At 47.5% G+C, this 23,495-nt stretch overlaps 1 protein-coding gene across 9 annotated transcripts in view; it reads right to left on the bottom strand.

Annotated features, from left to right (window-relative positions):
• The window catches only part of LOC141094207 (uncharacterized), a 258,337-nt gene extending 239,931 nt beyond the window's left edge, over nucleotides 1–18,406 (bottom strand). For 2 of the 9 annotated variants that reach the window (XM_073579998.1, XM_073580000.1), the window contains exon 1: nucleotides 15,279–15,341. Coding sequence is in view for 6 of the 9 variants with exons in the window: in XM_073579994.1 (XP_073436095.1) it covers nucleotides 18,304–18,330 (27 nt within the window). In the remaining 3 variants the exon portion in view is untranslated. Of the gene's footprint in view, nucleotides 1–13,518; nucleotides 13,608–15,278; nucleotides 15,342–17,203; nucleotides 17,319–18,303 lie in introns of those variants that run through there. The other 7 variants (XM_073579992.1, XM_073579993.1, XM_073579996.1 and 4 more) reach the window with 5 other exon arrangements.
• Nucleotides 18,407–23,495: the final 5,089 nt, after the last annotated feature.

The raw sequence follows: 23,495 nt of genomic DNA, 5'->3' as shown, positions 1-23,495 counted from the left end.
TAATTTTAAAAAGATACGATTTGGGGATGGTGATAGGGAGCATTTGGAAAATATATATGAACTTGGGTAAGATTAGGCTCTTCAGTAAATTTTTCCTTCCCATCCACGACACATACGAGTCCCTCCATGATTTCATGATGGTTTCTACTGAGGCAATTAGGGGGGGAATATTCTGTTGAAAAAGGTCTCTATCCGATCTTCCTATCTTTACACCTAAATATTTGATATATTGTTTTGGCCAGGTGAATGGGTATGTACTTTTTAGTTTAGCTAAGGTATTCGGGGATATATGTATGTCTAGCGCTTCCGACTTAGACATATTTACTTTAAAATTGGAAATTTTGCTATATTGATCTATAAGAGCCATCAATGTTGGGAGTCCCAGCAAAGGATTAGTCATCAAGACTAAGAGATCGTCCGCAAATGCCGCTATTTTATAGTGTGTCTTATTGATGCGAATACCCTCTATTCCTTTTTCACACAAATTGTTTAAAATTTTTTTTTAACTCTTTGGGCCCAGATCATTTACACCGCAGGGACGGCACAGGTGCAGCTGCAACAAAAACCCTGGCAGTTTAACCCCTTAGCGACAGAGCCAGTTTGCAGCTTAATGACCAGGCCAATTTTTACAATTCTGACCACTGTCCCTTTATGAGGTTATAACTCTGGAACGCTTCCATGAATCCCGCTGATTCGGAGATTGTTTTTTTCGTGACATATTGTACTTCATGTTAGTGGTAAAATTTCTTCGCCAAGTCTTCTGTTTATTTATTAAAAAAATGGAAATATGGCGAAAATTATAAAGTTTTGCAATTTTAAAACTTTAAATTTTTATGCCCTTAAATCAGAGAGATGTGTCACACAAATTTCTTAAAATAACATTTCCCACATGTTTACATCACCACAATTTTGGAAGCAAAATTTTTTTTGTTAGGAAGTTATAAGGGTTAAAAGTTGACCAGCGATTTCTCATTTTTACAACAAAATTTACAAAATTCCTATTTTGCATCTGTTTTCTCTCAGAAAGGAAATGTAACATCAACTGTTATTCACTGTCCTGTTAAGGGAATAGAAGAATCCAGGATATCTATAAACAAAAAGATAGTGAGGAAACACTTAGCTAACCTAAATGAATTCAAGTCTCCAGGTCCAGATGAATTACACCCCAGAGTACTGAAGGAGATAGCAGAAGAAATTTTTAAACCCCTCTCCATAATCTTTGAAAATTCTTGGAGAACAGGAGAAGTGCCAGAAGACTGGAGAAGAGCAAATGTTGTTCCTATCTTCAAAAAGGGGAAGAAGGTGGACCCAGGCAACTATAGGCCGGTGAGTCTGACTTCTATACCAGGAAAGATCTTTGAACAAATTATTAAACAACATGTATGTCAGTACCTGGATAAGAATGAAGTGATTAAACAGAGTCAGCATGGGTTTGTAACTAATAAGTCATGTCAGACTAACTTAATTTCCTTCTATGATGGTATCACTGATTGGGTGGATCAAGGAAATGCTGTAGATATAGTATATCTTGACTTCAGCAAAGCATTTGACAAAGTCTCTCATACAATCCTTATTGAAAAAATGACTAAGTATGGAATGGACAAGGCAACTTTTAGGTGGATTCATAACTGGCTTAGTGATCGGACCCAAAGAGTGGTCGTAAATGGCTGCACATCCAGTTGGAAGAATGTCTCAAGTGGGGTACCACAGGGCTCTGTCCTGGGCCCTGTATTGTTCAACATCTTTATCAACGATTTAGATGAAGGAATTGAGGGTAAACTGATTAAATTTGCTGATGACACAAAGCTAGGAGGGATAGCTAATACTAGAGAAGAGAGAGAGGATTCAAAAAGATTTAAATAAACTGGAGAAGTGGGCAGCAACTAACAGAATGGTTTTTAACAGGGAGAAATGCAAAGTACTACATCTGGGCAATAAAAATGAAAAAAGCAAATATAGAATGGGAGGAATAGGGCTAAGTGACAGCACATGTGAAAAAGACTTGGGTATACTAATAGATCACAGACTGAATATGAGTCAACAGTGTGATGCAGCAGCAAAAAAGGCAAATGCAATTCTAGGATGTATTAACAGAAGCATACAGTCTAGATCACGTGAAGTCATTATTTCCCTCTACTCCTCTTTGGTCAGACCTCATCTGGAATATTGTGTCCAGTTTTGGGCACCACATTTTAAAAAAGACATCAACAAACTGGAGCAAGTTCAGAAAAGAGCGACCAGAATGGTGACCGGTCTGCAAACCCTGTCTAATGAGGAAAGGTTGCAGGATTTGGGAATGTTTAGTTTGCAAAAGAGAAGACTGAGAGGAGACTTAATAGCTGTCTACAAATATCTAAAGGGCTGTCACATTGTAGAAGGATCAACTTTATTCTCATTTGCACAAGGAAAGACTAGAAGCAATGGGATGAAACTGAATGGGAGGAGACACAGATTAGATATTAGAAAAAACTTTTTGACAGTTAGAGTGATAAATGAGTGGAACAAGCTGCCACGAGAAGTGGTGAGTTCTCCTTCAATGGAAGTCTTCAAACAGAGGCTGGACAGACATCTGACTGGGATGATTTAGCGAATCCTGCTTTGAGCAGGGGGTTGGACCAGATGGCCCAGGAGGTCCCTTCCAACTCTACGATTCTATGATTTTAAAACCATTTTTTTTTTTTTTTCTTTTTTAGGGACCACATCATATTTAAAGTCATTTTGAGGGGTGTACATGACAGAAAATACCCAAAAGTGGCACCATTCTAAAAACTAGACCCCTCAAGGTGCTCAAAACCACATTCAAGAAGTTTATTAACCCTTTAAGTGCTTCACAGGAACTAAAGCAATGTGGAAGGAAAAAATTAACATTTAACTTTTTTTGCAAAAAATTTACTTCAGAACCAATTTTTTTTATTTTTACAAGTGTTAAAAGAGAAAATCAACCACAAAATTTGTTGTACAATTTCTCCTGAATATGCCGATACCCCATATGTGGGGGTAAACCAATTTTTCAGCACACGGCAGAGCTCGCAAGGGATGGAGCGCCGTTTGACTTTTTCAACGCAGAATTGGCTGGAATTGAGATCGGATGCCATGTTGCGTTCGGAGAGCCCTTAATGTGCCTAAACAGTGGAAACCTCCAACAAGTGACCCCATTTTGGAAACTAGATCCATTAAGGAACTTATTTAGATGTGTGGTGAGCACTTTGAAACTTCAAGTGCTTCACAGAAGTTTATAACTTAGAGCCGTGAAAATAAAAAATCCATTTTTTTTTCCACAAAAATGATCTTTTCACCTCCAAATTTTTATTTTTACAAGGGTAACAGGAGAAATCATACCCCCACAGTTATTGTGTGATTTGTCCTGAGTACGCTGATACCCCTTATGTGGGGGGGGAACCACTGTTTAGGCCCATGGGAGAGCTTGGAAGGGAAGGAGTGCCATTTTGGAATGCAGACTTCGATGGACTGGTCTGCGGGCATCATGTTGCGTTTGCAGAGCCCCTGATGGGCCTAAACAGTGGAAACCTCCAATAAGTGACCCCATTTTAGAAACTAGACCCGACCCCCTAAGGAACTTATCTAGATGTGTGGTGAGCACCTTGAACCCCCAAGAGCTTCACAGAAGTTTATAAACGCAGAGCTGTGAAAATAAAAAGTCTTTTATTTCCACAAAAGTGATTTTTTAGACCCAATTTTAAGACCCCCAAAGTTGGTAAATAGTGGAAACCCCTCAATTCTTGCTCCAACCCTAACCCCAACACACCCCTATCCCTAATCCCAACCCTAAGCTTAATGCCAACCCTAATCCAAACCCTAATCCTAGTTAGCCCTAACCCTAATTCTAACCCGAGCCCTAACCCTAATGAAAAACTGAAAAAAAAAATATATATTTTCTTTATTTTGTTATGTTGGCCTAACTAAGGGGGTGATAAACGGGGGGATTATGTACCATTTTGTTTATTTTGATCGCGATGATCGTTTATCATCGTGATCAAAATGAATGAATGGAATCTGCCAGCCGGAGCCTGCAGATTCCCGGCAGGCACACTGCGCATGCGCCCGCCATTTTCTCCGGATCCAAGATGGCGGCGCCCACCGGAGGATGCGGGACCACCAGGAGGGGACCCTGGACCACGGAGAGGTACCGGGGGGGGGGGGAAAATCGGGAACCCTAGTTCTCTCTCCTCTGATGTGCGATCACATCATAGGAAAGAGAAATTTAATGCACAATCGCAGCTTTTTTTTTTTTTTTTTTTGCAGTCGCCGTTATAGGGTTAATAATGGCGATCGCAAAAGCGGGGTTGGTAAAAACCGACCAATTCATGTTCTCTGGGATCTTGGCTACCCCCGGCAGCCAAGACCCCGGAGAAAATCTGACACTTGGGGGCGCTATTCACTTTCTCCACAGCGCCGTGAATTAGCGGCGCTGTGGTTTTAGTACAGTTAAATACCGCCGTTAAAAGGCGTATCGGCGGTCGCTAAGGGGTTAACCACTTGCTGCTGCCAAAAGCAAACATGGCATCTCAGAAGGTGGGGACAGCGTTCCCCTGAATGTCCCTCGCCCCCAAGTACTCGATAGTATGGGGCGGCCTAGTTACTACGATACTTACATGTCTAATAATGGTGTCTGTGATAAAGAAACTTGGCGCTCAACTTTTGAAGATATAATTGTAACGCAGTCAAAACTGTAGAACAGCATCCAGACTTTTCAGTCAGTGACCTTAGTCAGTGTACTGACAATGGAAAGAAAGAATGCAAATGAAACTAATAGATAGATAGATAGATAGATAGATAGATAGATAGAACACAAACAAGAGAATATAACTCCAAGTAAATCAAACTTCTGTGAAATCAAACTGTCCACTAAGGCTAAGTGCACACGTAGCAGAAAATTTCTGCTGGAGAACCTGACTCCCTTCCCACAAACCGCACGTTTTTTACCACGATTTTTATGCGTTTTTTTCACGTGTTTTCTAAACGCATAGAAATAACCAGAAACGCAGAAAAATCTGCGAAATTAATGAGCATGCTGCGTTTACCGCGATGTGTTTTTTTCACGGTAACAAAACGCATCAATGTGCACAAAAAGTGGAAAATGTATAGAAATGAATGGGAAGCTTATTTTTCGCGGTTTTATTGGAAAATCCGAGGTAAAAACTGCGGAAAAAAACGCTACGTGTGAACACAGCGTTAGGGAGCAACACTGATTGACAATCAATTTCACATGCTGTTGTGCAAATAGAATAGACAACAGGTGGTTAATTGGCAATCATCAAGATACCCTCAATAAAGGAGTGGTTCTGCAGGTGGGGACCACATCTCCGTACCAATGCTTTCTAGCTGATGTTTTGGTCACTTTTGAATGTTGGTTGTGCTTTCACACTCGTGGTAGCATGAGATGGACTCTACAACCCACGCAAGTGGCTCAGGTAATGCAGCTCATCCAGGATGGCACATCAATGCAAGCTGTGGAAAGTGTAAGAATCTGTTCACTTTGTGACTATCTGCCATTTTCTTGTAGTGTTCTAGCTGCTGGTCTTTCTCCCCTGGTGCTGGGTTTGTCTTGGGTCAGGTGATTGTATCACCCTTTATTAACCTGCACCTGTCTCCCATTCCTTGCTGGACAACAGTGTTAGGCCGGGGTCACACTAAGGCCGGTTTCACATTAGCGCTTTTTCAGCGCGCGCACGGCCGGGGGTAGCTCCGCCCCCGAGCCGGCTCTCTGCCCGGCGTGCCCGCCCCTTGCTTGTAGCGCCGCCTACTAGCGGACAGCGGCGCCTGCGATCGGCGCACCCTATCTTTAGCATAGGGTGCGCAGATCGTGCGCAGGCTGTGCGCTAGTTGCGCTTTGACATGCGCTGCGCACTTTTGACGGTGCACCGTGCGCGCCAAAATCCGAAAAGTTTGATTTTGGCGCGCACGGCGCACCGTCAAAAGTGCACAGCGCAGGTCAAAGCGCAACTAGCGCACGGCCTGCGCACGATCTGCGCACCGTATGCTAAAGATAGGGTGCGCCGATCGCAGGTGCCGCTGTCCGCTAGTAGGCGGCGCTACAAGCAAGGGGCGGGCACGCCGGGCAGAGAGCCGGCTCGGGGGCGGAGCTACCCCCGGCCGTGCGCACGCTGAAAAAGCGCTAATGTGAAACCGGCCTAACCGACGCAAAATACGGTCCGTAGTTTACAGGCGTAATACGGATGAATGACCCCTAAATAGTGCTCCGTATGTCATCCGTAAGCAAGGTGTGGTTGTGTATTTTGCACATGTCTGCATCCGTATGCAATCCTTATGGCGAGATTTTCTCGCCGGCTTGCAAAATGGACATATAATGGAGCCCTATGACAGGTTTTCTAACACAAACGAAAGAATAGAGATATATATATATACACATACATATACATACACACACACACACGTCATTGAGACACATACACACACACATATATATATTTATATTTCACAGAGTTCTTCATAGCAGAGTAGCTGCTAATTCAATTGCCGGCTTTTGTGAAATAATTCCCCAACCCGACATGAAATGACACATGGTTTACATACAGTAAACCATTTCATGTTTTGTATGTCTTTCATTAGTAATTAGATGAGGGTTGATGTGTGAAATTTGGGAGGTGTAGGTGTTAATTTAAGGGGTTAATTCGTTGTAAAAAAAAATGTGTGGGCTCCCGCGGTAATTTGTCAATGCGGGAGCAAATACATTTTTTAACAACGAATTAACCCCTTAAATTAACACCTACACCTCCCAAATTTCACACATCAACCCTCATCTAATTACTAATGAAAGATATACAAAACATGAAATGGTTTACTGTATGTAAACCATGTGTCATTTCATGTTGGCTTGGGGAATGATTTCACAAAAGCCGGCCATTGAATTAGCGGCTATTCTGCTATGAAGAACTCTGTGAAATAAATATTATAAATATATATATACACACACACACACTGTATATGTCTCAATGACACACACACATATATATGTGTATTATACGTGTCTATATCTTTTCTTTCGTTTGTGTTATTAAACCGGTCAGTGTGAGTTTACTGTATAGCGCACTGAATTGCCGGCTTTTCTAAAGGACACCGGGTGCGTATTTCTCGCAAGTCACATCTGGTCCGTGTGTAATGCGTATTTTTTGCGCACCCATAGACTTGCATTGGCGTACTACGGGCGTAGTACGCTGACAATCGCAGCATGCTGCGATTGGCACGGACCGTTGAATACGGACGAGAAATATACGGCTGATGGGAGCTGCCCCATAGAGAATCATTGGTCCGTGTGTAATGCGTGCTTTTAACGCCTCTCACTCGTCCGTATTCCTCGCCAGTGTGACCCCGGCCTTAATCCGATTGAGTTCTGGCTTGGAGCTTTGCTTTCTGTGTGTTTAATTTGTGCAGTGCTGGGATCTCTGGTTCTGCTAGTCTTAATGTTTTCAGTTTGTTTCTGCAGCCTTCTCTTTGTTTTTTAATAGGAGGTGACCTGTTTTTGTACCCAGTCCTTAGATCTTTCAGGGACCTCTTCCCCCTATCTATAGGTCTTCGCTTGAGATTAACCTAGGATCATCGGTGGGTCTATTTGCAAGGAATGGGTCGCCCACTCCATCGTAGGGTATCAGCCTAGTAGTAGCGCAGGGTCAGTTTTACCCCCGTCCTAGCCTATTCCTGTGCTGCAGAACTGTAACAGCAAGAAGCTTTGCTGTGTCTGTCAGCGTAGTGTCCAGAGGCTGGAGGCGCTACCAGGAAACAGGCTAGTACACCAGGAGACGTGGAGGGGGCCGTAGGAGTGAAACAACCCAGCAGCAGGCCCGATACCTCAGCCTTTGTGCAAGGAGGAACAGGAGGAGTACTGCCATAGCCCTGCAAAATGACCTCCAACAGGCCACAAAAGTGCATGCATTAGCACAGTTATAAACAGACTCCATGAGGATGGTCTGAGTGCCCGATGTCCACAGATGGGGGTTGTGCTCACAGCCCAACACCGTGCAGCCCTCCAAAGAAATGCCACCCCACACCATTACCCACTGCGAAACCGTTCATGCCAAAGGATTTTGCAGGCAGCAGATCGCTCTCCACGGTGTCTCCAGACTCTGTCACGTCTGTCACATGTGCTCAGTGTGAACCTGCTTTCATCTTTGAAAAGCACAGGACGCTAGTGCCTAATTTGCCAATCGTTGGGATATGTATGATGGGTATATGGGCCTGGGACTATGAGATGGAGGATGTGTGATGGGTATATGGGCACTATACTATGGGATGGAGGATAATCATTTATAATAATTATAAATTGTCACAACTAACCACAGTTAGTTACTATGCCTGAGCAATGCCAGGGTCTTCAGTTATTATAATATACAGTATATCTAATATATATATATATATATATATATATATATACACACACACACACACACTTCATAGGCACATCTTCTTGAACACAACAGGTTACACTGCCTGTTTAAAACAGCTGACATGTCGCAGCTTTGAGGTGGGCTCAACGACGGAGCCCACCTCAAAGCAGGGGATACTGACCACTGATGTACTATCCCGTCAGCGGTCAGTAAAGGGTTAAGCATCTTTACGTTCACCACAGCTGTTTAAAAGATGAAAGCTGACAAGTGATTGGTTGCTATGAGTAACAGTTTTCCTTGTAGGCAGTTGTGGTAACTGAGGCTTATTATTCTTATCATTTCTATGGTGTTATCGTCCATCTGTAAGGTTGGAAATAACACAATTTATTACCGTGCCGACACAGACCACCCTCTGACACAGACTGCAGGGGGAGCCCAGAATCAGGAACTTCTCTTTGTCGGGCATGAAGCATCTTATTAACTTAAAAATTCAAACACAAATTAAAAAAAGAAAACACAAGACCGATTTCTCCAACCCAGGAATCATTTTAATTGGTGTAACAGTGCCAACCTGACAATGCCTGGTTCACTTTAAACTTATTTATACAGCTACAACTAATAACACTCTAAATTAGTCCTTCTTTACAGTTTCTAACTAAATGGCATTGCACTCAGGGGCACTGAAATGCTCTGTGCCACAGGGACACTGCACCTCCACCGTGTATAGATAGGAGGGAACCTGGAGATGAAATACAGGTATATACTATATACAAGAGTAGATGACACACAAATATACACTATATACAGGGGGAGATGACATACAGGTATATACTATATAGGGGGGAATGACATACAGTTATATACTATATAGAGGGGGAGATGACATGCAGGTATATACAGGGGGAGATGACGTACAAGTATATACTATATACAGGGGGAGATGACATACAGGTATATACTATATAGAGGGGGAGATGACATACAGGTATATACTATATACAGGGGGAAACAAAAACAAATATCCTAAGTAAAAAATAAATTGCAAAAATTGCATGAAGGTAGTAATAATAATAAGGTATTTAGTAAACATAATTTTGATCAAAAGAATGTACAAGCCATCCTGCCACGTCAAGGCAACCCTTGTGGGTCAGTCAATGTGCATTATGTGTGCATATAAGGGTGTGACTGCTCTGTTTCTGAATTGGAAAATCCATTTTGTCTGGCCTATGCTATTACTGGTGGTTCAGTCCCTCGGTCCTTGTTCACATTTATGTCACTTGACAAGTGGAAAGGTTTTAAATACAAGAGTTAGGACTGTCCCACAAGGGTTGCCTTGACATGGGAAGAGAGACCAGAATGCTGACCGGTCTGCAAACCATGCCCTATGAGGAATGGTTACAGGATTTGGGGATGCTTAGCTTGCAAAAAAGAAGACTGAGAGGAGACTTAATAGCTGTCTACAAATATCTCAACGGCTGTCACATTGCAAAAAGATCATCTTTATTCTCATTTGCACAAGGAAAGACTAGAAGCAATGGGATGAAACTGAATGGGAGGAGACAGATTAGATATTAGAAAAATCTTTGAAAGTGAGGGTCATCAATGAGTGGAACAGGCTGCCAAGAGAGGTGGTGAGTTCTCCTTCAATGGAAGTCTTCAGAGGCTGGACAGACATCTGTCTGGGATGATTTAGTGAATCCTGCTTTGAGCAGGGGGTTGGACGAGATGACCCAGGAGGTCCCTTCCAACTCTACCATTCTGACGCTATGATTCTATGACATACAGGTATATACTATATACAGGGGAGATGACACACAAGTATACAATATATACAGAAGGAGATGACACACAGGTATACACTATATACAGGGGGACATGACATACAGGTATATACTATATACAGGGGAGATGACATACAAGCATATACTCTATACAGGAGGAGAAGACATGCAAGTACTATATATACTCGAATATAAGCCGAGATTTTCAGCCCATTTTTGGGGGCTGAAAGTTCCCCTCTCAGCTTATATTCGAGTCATATACGCCAGGGGGTCGGAGGGGGAGCAGGGTGTCAGGTCATACTTAGCCATCCAGGCGCTGTCTCTGCTTGTCCCACGGTCTCCCTTCCTTCCTTCAGCGGTCACATGGTACCGCTCATTAAACTCATGAAAATGCGCATATTCATGAGTGTAATGAGCGGTACCATGTTACCACTGAAGGCAGGAAGGGAGACAGTGGGAGAACGGAGCTGCGAGACGGCGCCAGGACGGGTAAAGTATAGGCTATATTCACTTGTCCCCCTGCTCCATCGCTGCTTGCTGCTGTCTGATGTGTCCTCTGTCATTGACATTCAGACAGCAGAGGGCGCAGTGATGTGGTTAGTGCGTGCCGTGCTGCCTGAACGTCACTGACAGATGACGTGGCAGATAGCGGTGAGCAGCAGAGATGGACGCAGGACAGGTGAATGTCTCAGCTGCCGGGTCCTGAGCAGGAGAGGCGAGTATGGCATTTTTTTATTTTTATTTGCAGCAGCATATAGGGGCATAATGTATGGAGCAGCTTATGGGGGCGTAATATATGGAGCAGCATATGGGGGCGTAATATATGGAGCAGCATATGGGGGCGTAATATATGGAGCAGCATATGGGGGCGTAATATATGGAGCCGCATATGGGGGCGTAATATATGGAGCCGCATATGGGGGCGTAATATATGGAGCCGCATATGGGGGCGTAATATATGGAGCCGCATATGGGGGCGTAATATATGGAGCCGCATATGGGGGCGTAATATATGGAGCAGCATATGGGGGCGTAATATATGGAGCAGCATATGGGGGCGTAATATATGGAGCAGCATATGGGGGCATAAAATATGGAGCAGCATATGGGGGCATAAAATATGGAGCAGCATATGGGGGCATAAAATATGGAGCAGCATATGGGGGCATAAAATATGGAGCAGCATATGGGGGCATAAAATATGGAGCAGCATATGGGGGCATAAAATATGGAGCAGCATATGGGGGCATAAAATATGGAGCAGCATATGGGGGCATAAAATATGGAGCAGCATATGGGGGCATAATCTATGAAGCATCTTATGGGTCATATTCTATGGAGCATCTTATGGGGCCATAACCTTTATGGAGTAGCATATGGGGCATATTATTCTATGGAGCATCTTATGGGGCCATTATTAACCTTTGTGCAGCATTATATGGGGTGCATTTTGTATGGAGCATCTTATGGGGCCATCATGAACTGTATGGAGCATTATATGGGGTTCCTGATTCAATATCGATATTCAAAAACATTTAACCTACTGATGTCTCAATTTTACTTTTATTGGCATCTATTTTTATCTTCAAAATTTAGCAGTAGCTGCTGCATTTTCCACCCTAGGCTTATACTCGAGTCAATAAGTTTTCACATTTTTTTGTGGCAAAATTTGGGGGGGGGGGGGTCGGCTTATACTCGAGTATATACTCTATACAGGAGGAGATGACATACAGGTATATAGTCCATATAGGAGGAGATGACATACAGTGACAATTTATGTGCAATATAATCATTATAATTTGTCATAACTAACCACAGTTGGTTACTATGCCCGGGCAACATAGGGCTCTTCAGCTAGTGGTAAATAAAGGTCATCATGCCCTGGGTAACAGGAAGGGCTACATGAGTTACATTGCTGTAAATGGTATAAAATATTGCTTCTTGTGTGAATAATCTAGAAAAAGTGACTTGTTAACAACCAGTGTGCATTCTTTTCTCCGAGCACTCGTTATCTGAGGGCCTAATCTCTTAATTCAGTCTCACTGGTGATCAACATATCTGACTTTGGATCAGAACAAAAACTACAACACAAGGAAATTGTTCTCCTGTGTGCCCATGTAGCTCAGAATGAGGTCTCCCATGCAGTATGATGGCCTCCACAGACTCCACACAGTATTAAGGCCCCCACAGCAATTCACACAGTATTATGGCCACCACAACCTGCTACACAAAATAAAGACCCCCAGTCAGTATAGAGACATTTATAGTCCACCACAGCCCCCCATATTCAGGAAAATGGCCCATACCAGCCAAACACTCAGAATGAGAGTCCCAACAACTCTTCTCTTAATATGTTGCACCAAAAAATCCTGATATTTAAAAAACAAAAAAAACAAAACACACTACTCAACCCAACCCTGTTGACGATGTGCGCTGCTCCAGTCTGTGCACTGTGAGTACTGAGGCTCCATACTACAGGTGTGATGTCATGACGTCATTGTGTCTGCAGAGCACGGAGTCTCAGACTCACAGGCAAAAGCTGAATGGTGGATCAGGAGCTTTCAACGCCATCATTCACTATTCTATTCAATGGTTTCACCATCATGAGAGTGTAGATATCCCTGAAATTGTGATGATGGGAAGAAGAGGATGACCAATACCAAACCCCACTGAGCCCTGTCAATTCATAGGCATAACAGTGACCGAGTGGGCTACCGTTATGGGTACTACGCCCCTGACTATCCAACTATTGTATGGTACATATCTCATAGGTCCTGAGTTCATTAGTATCTGCACCAAGAATGAGGCTGACTCCACCCGCAGAGTCACACTCCACACAGAGAATAATGGCGCCTCCGGCACCGACCTCCACTCGCAGAGCCGCACTCCACACAGATAATAATGGCGCCTCCGGCACCGACCTCCACCCGCAGAGCCGCACTCCACATAAAGAATAATGGAGCCTCCGGCACCGACCTCCACCCGCAGAGCCACACTCCACATAGAGAATAATGGAGCCTCCGGCACCGACCTCCACCCACAGAGCCGCACTCCACAGAGAATAATGGAGCCTCCAGCACCGACCTCCACCCGCAGAGCCACACTCCACATAGAGAATGGAGCCTCCGGCACCGACCTCCACAGAGAATAATGGAGCCTCCGGCACCGACCTCCACCCGAAGAGCCGCACTCCACATAGAGAACAATGGAGCCTCCGGCACCGACCTCCACCCGCAGAGCCGCACTCCACATAGAGAATAATGGAGCCTCCAGCACCGACCTCCACCCGCACTCCACATAGAGAATAATGGAGCCTCCGGCACCGACCTCCACCCGCACTCCACATAGAGAATAATGGAGCCTCCAGCACCGACCTCCACCCTCAGAGCCGCACTCCACATAGAGAATAATGGAGCCTCCAGCACCGACCTCCACCCGCAGAGCCGCACTCCACATAGAGAATAATGGAGCCTCCGGCACCGACCTTCACCCGCAGAGCCACACTCCACATAGAGAATAATGGAGCCTCCGGCACCGACCTCCACCCGCAGAGCCACACTCCACATAGAGAATAATGGAGCCTCCAGCACCGACCTCCACCCGCAGAGCCGCACTCCACATAGAGAATAATGGAGCCTCCAGCACCAACCTCCACCCGCAGAGCCGCACTCCACATAGAGAATAATGGAGCCTCCGGCACCGACCTCCACCCGCAGAGCCGCACTCCACATAGAGAATAATGGAGCCTCAGGCACCGACCTCCACCCGCAGAGCCACAGTCCACATAGAGAATAATGGAGCCTCCAGCACCGACCTCCACCCGCAGAGCCGCACTCCACATAGAGAATAATGGAGCCTCCGGCACCAACCTCCACCCGCAGAGCCGCACTCCACATAGAGAATAATGGAGCCTCCAGCACCAACCTCCACCCGCAGAGCCGCACTCCACATAGAGAATAATGGAGCCTCCAGCACCGACCTCCACCCGCAGAGCCACAGTCCACATAGAGAATAATGGAGCCTCCAGCACCGACCTCCACCCGCAGAGCCGCACTCCACATAGAGAATAATGGAGCCTCCAGCACCAACCTCCACCCGCAGAGCCGCACTCCACATAGAGAATAATGGAGCCTCCAGCACCGACCTCCACCCGCAGAGCCGCACTCCACATAGAGAATAATGGAGCCTCCAGCACCGACCTCCATCCGCAGAGCCACACTCCACATAGAGAATAATGGGGCCTCCAGCACCAACCTCCACCCGCAGAGCCGCACTCCACATAGAGAATAATGGAGCCTCCAGCACCTACCTCCACCCGCAGAGCCACACTCCACATAGAGAATAATGGAGCCTCCAGCACCGACCTCCACCCGCAGAGCCGCACTCCACATAGAGAATAATGGGGCCTCCAGCACCGACCTCCACCCGCAGAGCCGCACTCCACATAGAGAATAATGGGGCCACCAGCACCAACCTCCACCCGCAGAGCCGCACTCCACATAGAGAATAATGGAGCCTCCAGCACCTACCTCCACCCGCAGAGCCACACTCCACATAGAGAATAATGGAGCCTCCAGCACCGACCTCCACCCGCAGAGCCGCACTCCACATAGAGAATAATGGAGCCTCCAGCACCGACCTCCACCCGCAGAGCCGCACTCCACATAGAGAATAATGGGGCCTCCAGCACCGACCTCCACCCGCAGAGCCGCACTCCACATAGAGAATAATGGAGCCTCCAGCACCTACCTCCACCCGCAGAGCCACACTCCACATAGAGAATAATGGAGCCTCCAGCACCGACCTCCACCCGCAGAGCCGCACTCCACATAGAGAATAATGGGGCCTCCAGCACCTACCTCCACCCGCAGAGCCACACTCCACATAGAGAATAATGGAGCCTCCAGCACCGACCTCCACCCGCAGAGCCACACTCCACATAGAGAATAATGGGGCCTCCAGCACCAACCTCCACCCGCAGAGCCGCACTCCACATAGAGAATAATGGAGCCTCCAGCACCTACCTCCATCCGCAGAGCCACACTCCACATAGAGAATAATGGAGCCTCCAGCACCGACCTCCACCCGCAGAGCCGCACTCCACATAGAGAATAATGGAGCCTCCAGCACCTACCTCCACCCGCAGAGCCGCACTCCACATAGAGAATAAAGGAGCCTCCAGCACAGACCTCCACCCGCAGAGCCGCACTCCACATAGAGAATAATGGAGCCTCCAGCACAGACCTCCACCCGCAGAGCCGCACTCCACATAGAGAATAATGGAGCCTCCAGCACCTACCTCCACCCGCAGAGCCGCACTCCACATAGAGAATAATGGAGCCTCCAGCACCGACCTCCACCCGCAGAGCCGCACTCCACATAGAGAATAATGGAGCCTCCGGCACCGACCTTCACCCGCAGAGCCACACTCCACATAGAGAATAATGGAGCCTCCGGCACCGACCTCCACCCGCAGAGCCACACTCCACATAGAGAATAATGGAGCCTCCAGCACCGACCTCCACCCGCAGAGCCGCACTCCACATAGAGAATAATGGAGCCTCCAGCACCAACCTCCACCCGCAGAGCCGCACTCCACATAGAGAATAATGGAGCCTCCGGCACCGACCTCCACCCGCAGAGCCGCACTCCACATAGAGAATAATGGAGCCTCAGGCACCGACCTCCACCCGCAGAGCCACAGTCCACATAGAGAATAATGGAGCCTCCAGCACCGACCTCCACCCGCAGAGCCGCACTCCACATAGAGAATAATGGAGCCTCCGGCACCAACCTCCACCCGCAGAGCCGCACTCCACATAGAGAATAATGGAGCCTCCAGCACCAACCTCCACCCGCAGAGCCGCACTCCACATAGAGAATAATGGAGCCTCCAGCACCGACCTCCACCCGCAGAGCCACAGTCCACATAGAGAATAATGGAGCCTCCAGCACCGACCTCCACCCGCAGAGCCGCACTCCACATAGAGAATAATGGAGCCTCCAGCACCAACCTCCACCCGCAGAGCCGCACTCCACATAGAGAATAATGGAGCCTCCAGCACCGACCTCCACCCGCAGAGCCGCACTCCACATAGAGAATAATGGAGCCTCCAGCACCGACCTCCATCCGCAGAGCCACACTCCACATAGAGAATAATGGGGCCTCCAGCACCAACCTCCACCCGCAGAGCCGCACTCCACATAGAGAATAATGGAGCCTCCAGCACCTACCTCCACCCGCAGAGCCACACTCCACATAGAGAATAATGGAGCCTCCAGCACCGACCTCCACCCGCAGAGCCGCACTCCACATAGAGAATAATGGGGCCTCCAGCACCGACCTCCACCCGCAGAGCCGCACTCCACATAGAGAATAATGGGGCCACCAGCACCAACCTCCACCCGCAGAGCCGCACTCCACATAGAGAATAATGGAGCCTCCAGCACCTACCTCCACCCGCAGAGCCACACTCCACATAGAGAATAATGGAGCCTCCAGCACCGACCTCCACCCGCAGAGCCGCACTCCACATAGAGAATAATGGAGCCTCCAGCACCGACCTCCACCCGCAGAGCCGCACTCCACATAGAGAATAATGGGGCCTCCAGCACCGACCTCCACCCGCAGAGCCGCACTCCACATAGAGAATAATGGAGCCTCCAGCACCTACCTCCACCCGCAGAGCCACACTCCACATAGAGAATAATGGAGCCTCCAGCACCGACCTCCACCCGCAGAGCCGCACTCCACATAGAGAATAATGGGGCCTCCAGCACCTACCTCCACCCGCAGAGCCACACTCCACATAGAGAATAATGGAGCCTCCAGCACCGACCTCCACCCGCAGAGCCACACTCCACATAGAGAATAATGGGGCCTCCAGCACCAACCTCCACCCGCAGAGCCGCACTCCACATAGAGAATAATGGAGCCTCCAGCACCTACCTCCATCCGCAGAGCCACACTCCACATAGAGAATAATGGAGCCTCCAGCACCGACCTCCACCCGCAGAGCCGCACTCCACATAGAGAATAATGGAGCCTCCAGCACCTACCTCCACCCGCAGAGCCGCACTACACATAGAGAATAATGGAGCCTCCAGCACCGACCTCCACCCGCAGAGCCGCACTCCACATAGAGAATAATGGGGCCTCCAGCACCGACCTCCACCCGCAGAGCCGCACTCCACATAGAGAATAATGGAGCCTCCAGCACCTACCTCCACCCGCAGAGCCACACTCCACATAGAGAATAATGGAGCCTCCAGCACCGACCTCCACCCGCAGAGCCGCACTCCACATAGAGAATAATGGGGCCTCCAGCACCTACCTCCACCCGCAGAGCCACACTCCACATAGAGAATAATGGAGCCTCCAGCACCGACCTCCACCCGCAGAGCCACACTCCACATAGAGAATAATGGGGCCTCCAGCACCAACCTCCACCCGCAGAGCCGCACTCCACATAGAGAATAATGGAGCCTCCAGCACCTACCTCCATCCGCAGAGCCACACTCCACATAGAGAATAATGGAGCCTCCAGCACCGACCTCCACCCGCAGAGCCGCACTCCACATAGAGAATAATGGAGCCTCCAGCACCTACCTCCACCCGCAGAGCCGCACTCCACATAGAGAATAAAGGAGCCTCCAGCACAGACCTCCACCCGCAGAGCCGCACTCCACATAGAGAATAATGGAGCCTCCAGCACCTACCTCCACCCGCAGAGCCGCACTCCACATAGAGAATAAAGGAGCCTCCAGCACCGACCTCCACCCGCAGAGCCGCACTCCACATAGAGAATAATGGAGCCTCCAGCACCGACCTCCACCCGCAGAGCCGCACTCCACATAGAGAATAATGGAGCCTCCAGCACAGACCTCCACCCGCAGAGCCGCACTCCACATAGAGAATAATGGAGCCTCCAGCACCTACCTCCACCCGCAGAGCCGCACTCCACATAGAGAATAATGGAGCCTCCAGCACCGACCTCCACCCGCAGAGCCGCACTCCACATAGAGAATAATGGAGCCTCCAGCACAGACCTCCACCCGCAGAGCCGCACTCCACATAGAGAATAATGGAGCCTCCAGCACCTACCTCCACCCGCAGAGCCGCACTCCACATAGAGAATAAAGGAGCCTCCAGCACAGACCTCCACCCGCAGAGCCGCACTCCACATAGAGAATAATGGAGCCTCCAGCACCGACCTCCACCCGCAGAGCCGCACTCCACATAGAGAATAATGGAGCCTCCGGCACTGACCTCCACCCGCAGAGCCGCACTCCACATAGAGAATAATGGAGCCTCCAGCACCGACCTCCACCCGCAGAGCCGCACTCCACATAGAGAATAATGGAGCCTCCAGCACCGACCTCCACCCGCAGAGCCGCACTCCACATAGAGAATAATGGAGCCTCCAGCACCGATCTCCACCCGCAGAGCCGCACTCCACATATATGGCTGCTGTGTGCGCACAGGACCTGTGATGAGGTCACAGGAGGGGAGGAGTCAGGGGTCACATGATCTCCGGAGTGCTGACGCTACATGGAGACTTCTCCTCAGTCAGTGACCTTCCCGCCATTATTCCCCTCACTACTGGCACAATTACCCCGCGCCGCCTTTTCTACACAGTGTTGTGTGTGGAATGTAACGTGTGATTTCTCTGGAGACAAATAGACCCCACACATGAGGGAATTATCACCAGTTACCGGACTTCTACTATATGGCGGCATATGATTGTGCTATCGACTCCATACCAGGAGCTAAAATGCCGAAATCTCGTTTATTTAACCCCTTCCGGAGTCCGGCTGAGGCTCATATCTGGCCATTAGCTAGGACGATGTGACTAAACGGCGAGGAAGAAAAGTAGAGCGCAATAGTTTCTTTAGCCCACAACGCGTTTGGACGGTAACCCGTCTTCATCAGGTGGCAGTTTATTAATAAAAATGGGAATTCTGATTTTAACAATGAAGCAGATGTTTTGAATGAACGTTTTCAAAATAAAGGATACCCAAAAAACACTGGTGCAGGACGCATTTCAAAAAGCCAAAACTTTGTCCCAAAAATATTGCATAGATAAGATAAAAAAACAAAAAAACTAATGCCCTCTCGACTTTGGCAAATGGAGTCTTGTGATCAATCACATGTGAAAATTAAAAAAACTCCTGATGAAATATTGGCTCATTCTTGAGGGTGACCCCATACTTTTGGACATGTCTCTACTCTGCCTAGAACGGTATTCAGAAGGAGTCGGACCCTACGTAGTCTTGTCGCACCAAGCAGTACCACCCTGCGCTCCTGCCATGGGTCTGGAATCCAACCAGTCAAGAACCCTGCTTGTTTGGCCTGTAGGGCAGCGAAGTGTGTTGTGAGTTCATTTTTCCCTTCACCATTGAGGTCTGATGAACTCCCTCCTCTGGTGAAGGAAGGTAGTGAGACTGATTACCAAACACCTGGGCAGCTAGATGATGACTGGGTGGCTGGAATTGAGGACTGGATATAAGGCTGCCGACGCCCTTCTTCCTGGCTGGTGATTTTCCTGCTGGATTCTTGGAGACCAGTCTGATTCCTGCATCTCAAAGCTAAGTTTTTCTGCTCTGCTTTGTACTCTTCAGTTTTGTTTTTGTTTTGCCTTGTTTTTTGGGAGTTCTGCCATCCCCGGCCGGGGGTGAGCTGAATTCCATTTTTGTCTCTGATCTGTTGATCTTTTGCTCTGTCTTCAGAATATACCTGAGAGCTGATATAGTCTTTTGAAGCCTTGCGTCTTCAGGGCCTGTTTTTCCTATCAGTCGGTTGGCTCATTTTGATAGGGTTTTTGCGGATGGCAGACAGCAGCTTTCCTATCCTGTCCTATGTAGTTAGCTTGGGCCCCATCATTTGCTCAACCTATCTTTCTATCTGTGTTAGTGTTTTCATCTTGCTTCACCGTCATTATATGTTGCGGGCTGCCTATTGCTTTGGGGTCTGCTCTGGGGCAGTTTAGTTTTTCCCCTTTCTGTCTTTAGGCTATATAGTTCTCCGGCTGTGATCGAGGGGTCTAGGGCACCGTAGGAACCCCCCACGGCTACTGCTAGTTGTTGTGGATAGGTTCAGGGGTCTGCAATCCGATAGCTGCCAACCTCTCTGGTTTTTCTGGACTTAGCTGGTATTTTGTTTTTTCCTCCTTCGGTGACTCATCATAACAAAAGTGTCTTTGCTGCTCCTCTATTGTTAACGGTGCAAAAGAATTCAGCTCTAATACTACCGGTATCTGTTATAAGATCAATCATTTTTTGAACTGCCAATCAATCTATGTTGTGTACCTATTGGAATGTAGTTGTGGGCTCCAATATGTAGGCCGCACTATACAGACCATGCACGCGCGGCTCAACAAACACCGTCAGAATATTCGGAATGGCTATCTACTGCACAGCCTCTCCAAACATTTCTCTAATAGGCACCAGAAAGATCCAAAATCTCTCAAATTAATAATTATATACCTGATACTGTACCTGACCGCTATAACAGCCTAATTAATCGGGAAAGTTTTTGGATTTTTCAACTGGGCACATAGGCACCTGAGGGACTGACCCCAACCACTGAAAAAGTGATGAGATTATTCTAAATATTTTATATTTCTTTTTACTGGTTTCTTTTATTGTTTTATATGTTATCATTTTACTATAACATAAGTGTTCTTAATTTCATCTTTTACCTTGTTTTAGTCTTTTTAATTAAGTATTTCATATATTTCATTCCCTTGTTTGTTTCTTCCTGTGATGTCACTCGGTCATTTGACTTGACAATCATGTGTCCAACGACCTTGACCATTGATTGGTTGCTTGTCACATATATATTCCTTCCTATTTTAATTAATAAACTGCCACCTGATGAAGACGGGTTACCGTCAAAATGCCTTGTGGGCTAAAGAAACTATTGCTCTCTCCTTTTGTTCCTCTTACTGTTTACTCACATCGTCCAAGCTTATCATCCTCCATTGGAGGTCTACGGCTGGAGCTGCATTGGACCACTCATTTAAAATATCCTGTTCTCCGCTTTCCTGTGCTCCCCAGTGACTGCTATAATTCTTGAATCCATACACGGCCATTGTCACACAAGTTGTAAGACAGACTAAGTGCAACACTACGGCTGGGTTCACACGTAGCAGAACTCTCGCGGAAATTACCACGATAATTCCAGAATTCCTTTCCGCGGGAAAATCGCATTTTAAATTCCCACGATTTTCCCGCAGAAAAACTAGCATTTTGCAAGCGTAATTAGCATGCAGAACTGCTAGCGTTTTCCAAGCGATCTGGAGCATCACTTGGTGAACTGATTGACAGGTTGGTCACACTCGTCAAACATAGTGTTTGATGAGTGTGACCAACTTTTTACTATTGAGGCTGCCTATGCGGCATCAATAGTAAAAGATAGAATGTAAAAAATAATAATAAAAAAAATATTGTTATTCTCACCTTCCGACGTCCCGCACAGCCTTCCTGCCTCTCTCCACACTCCTGGTCCCAGTAATCCTTTGCGACAATTACCGCGACGTCTGTTCTCGCGGGATCGCGACGACGTCGCGCGAATGACCGCGAGACTTCGCGATCCCGCGAGAATGAACGTCATCGCTCGCAAAGGCTTACTAGGACCGGGAGCGTGGAGAGAGGCGGGAAGGCTGCGCGGGACGTCAGAAGGTGAGAATAGCAATATTTTTTATTTTAAATTCTATTTTTTACAGGGATATGGTACCCAAAGCCCGGAGGACAGTCTCCTCTCCTCCGGACCGTGGGTATCATCCGCAAATGTTCTGCTTACTTTTCGCATGGTGTGCACAGCCACATGCGGAAAGTAAGCAGAACAATGTATTCCTATGGGTGCGGGATCGCCGCGATTCCGCAAAATTAATGAGCATGCTGCGTTTTTTACCGCAAAGCGATTCCGCCACGGTAAAAACCGCAGCATTAGCATAGCATTGCGGAAACCCATAGGAATGCTTATTTTTCGCATTTTCGCGGCAAAATCGCGCGGTTAAAACCGCCGCGGAAACGCGAAAAAAACGCCACGTGTGAACTCAGCCTAAGGCATAAGGGGGAGGGGGGCCCAACGCTAGGGAAGCAGGGAGTGGAGACCCCTAGGCAGAACTAACATCACCCCGCCTGCCCTAAGACCCTAAATAGGTTCCGCACCTATCGCCGAGCAGGATACCTTAGCCCTGCCAGACCCTAGCGGTAAGCCCAGCATAGGGAATGATAAAATGAGCACTAGTCAATCCCCAACACACTACAAACAACTGGGATACATGAAAAGGGGGGACTCTTACCTTTAGCAGACTCAGAGATAACACCAGAAAAGAAGGTTGCCAACTGCTGTAGCTCCAAGCCTTCACAAGGGAGGAACAGAAATAACACCCGCAACTCCTAACAGGAAGCTGGGAGTTATAAACACCCAGATCCAGGTGACACCATCAGCCAGGGGAGGTGGGTACTAGTCAGCAAAGCAACCTCCTGAAACCTTCTGCAGCAAGATGCAGTGCAACGGTCTGCAGCCTCTGACACAGCCGTGACAGTATCCCCCCTTCTACGAGTGGCCTCCGGACACTCAAGACCAGGTTTCTCAGGATAAGAGGTGTGGAACAAACGAGCCAGCCTGGCGACGGTCACCTCTGATGCATAAACCCACATCCTTTCCTCTGGACCATAACCGCTACAATGCAACAAGTATTGTAAGGAACGACGTCGGAGGCGAGAATCTGCAATCCTCGAAATTTGAAACTCCAGGTTTCCATCATTATTCGGGGAGTCGGTAAGGATGAGGGCTCAAGAGGTTCCACATATCTCTTTACTGACAGTCATATGTTTATACCTGTCTCCCCTGACCATGTTAGGAACAGGAATTGGCAAAACAGGACCAGATGGACAGGTATGTGGTACTTTAGAATGTGCGCAAACATTGGAGGTAGGCACTTGTTCAACCACATGAAAAAGTTAAAGAGGCTATATATATATATATATATATATATATATATCATTTCTGCAAAATTGGGGCAGGGTCCTCAAAGCCAGACAAAAATGTTGCAAACAAACCATGAGTTATAACAAACTCAGCATCCATATTTTTTCAGACCCACTCTCTAGCACCACCTCTACTGTCAGGAGAATTGCTGGTTGACGATGAACACACCTTTTGATTATCAAGCTCAAGGCTCCCAAGTCTCTTTTTGCTTTGGGACTGCAGGATATGCCCCAATAAAATGTCCCTTCTTCCCACAAAAAAATACACCCTTTTTCTTGCAAATATTGGGGGAAACACGAGACATGAATGTACATCCCAACTGCATGATTTCCTCTCACTCTGCAAGTATAG

Source organism: Dendrobates tinctorius, unplaced genomic scaffold (genome assembly GCF_039654945.1).
Source record: "Dendrobates tinctorius isolate UK_male_01 unplaced genomic scaffold, ASM3965494v1 ptg000063l, whole genome shotgun sequence".
Lineage (NCBI taxonomy): Eukaryota > Metazoa > Chordata > Amphibia > Anura > Dendrobatidae > Dendrobates > Dendrobates tinctorius.
This window is presented reverse-complemented; position numbering and strand designations above follow the sequence as displayed.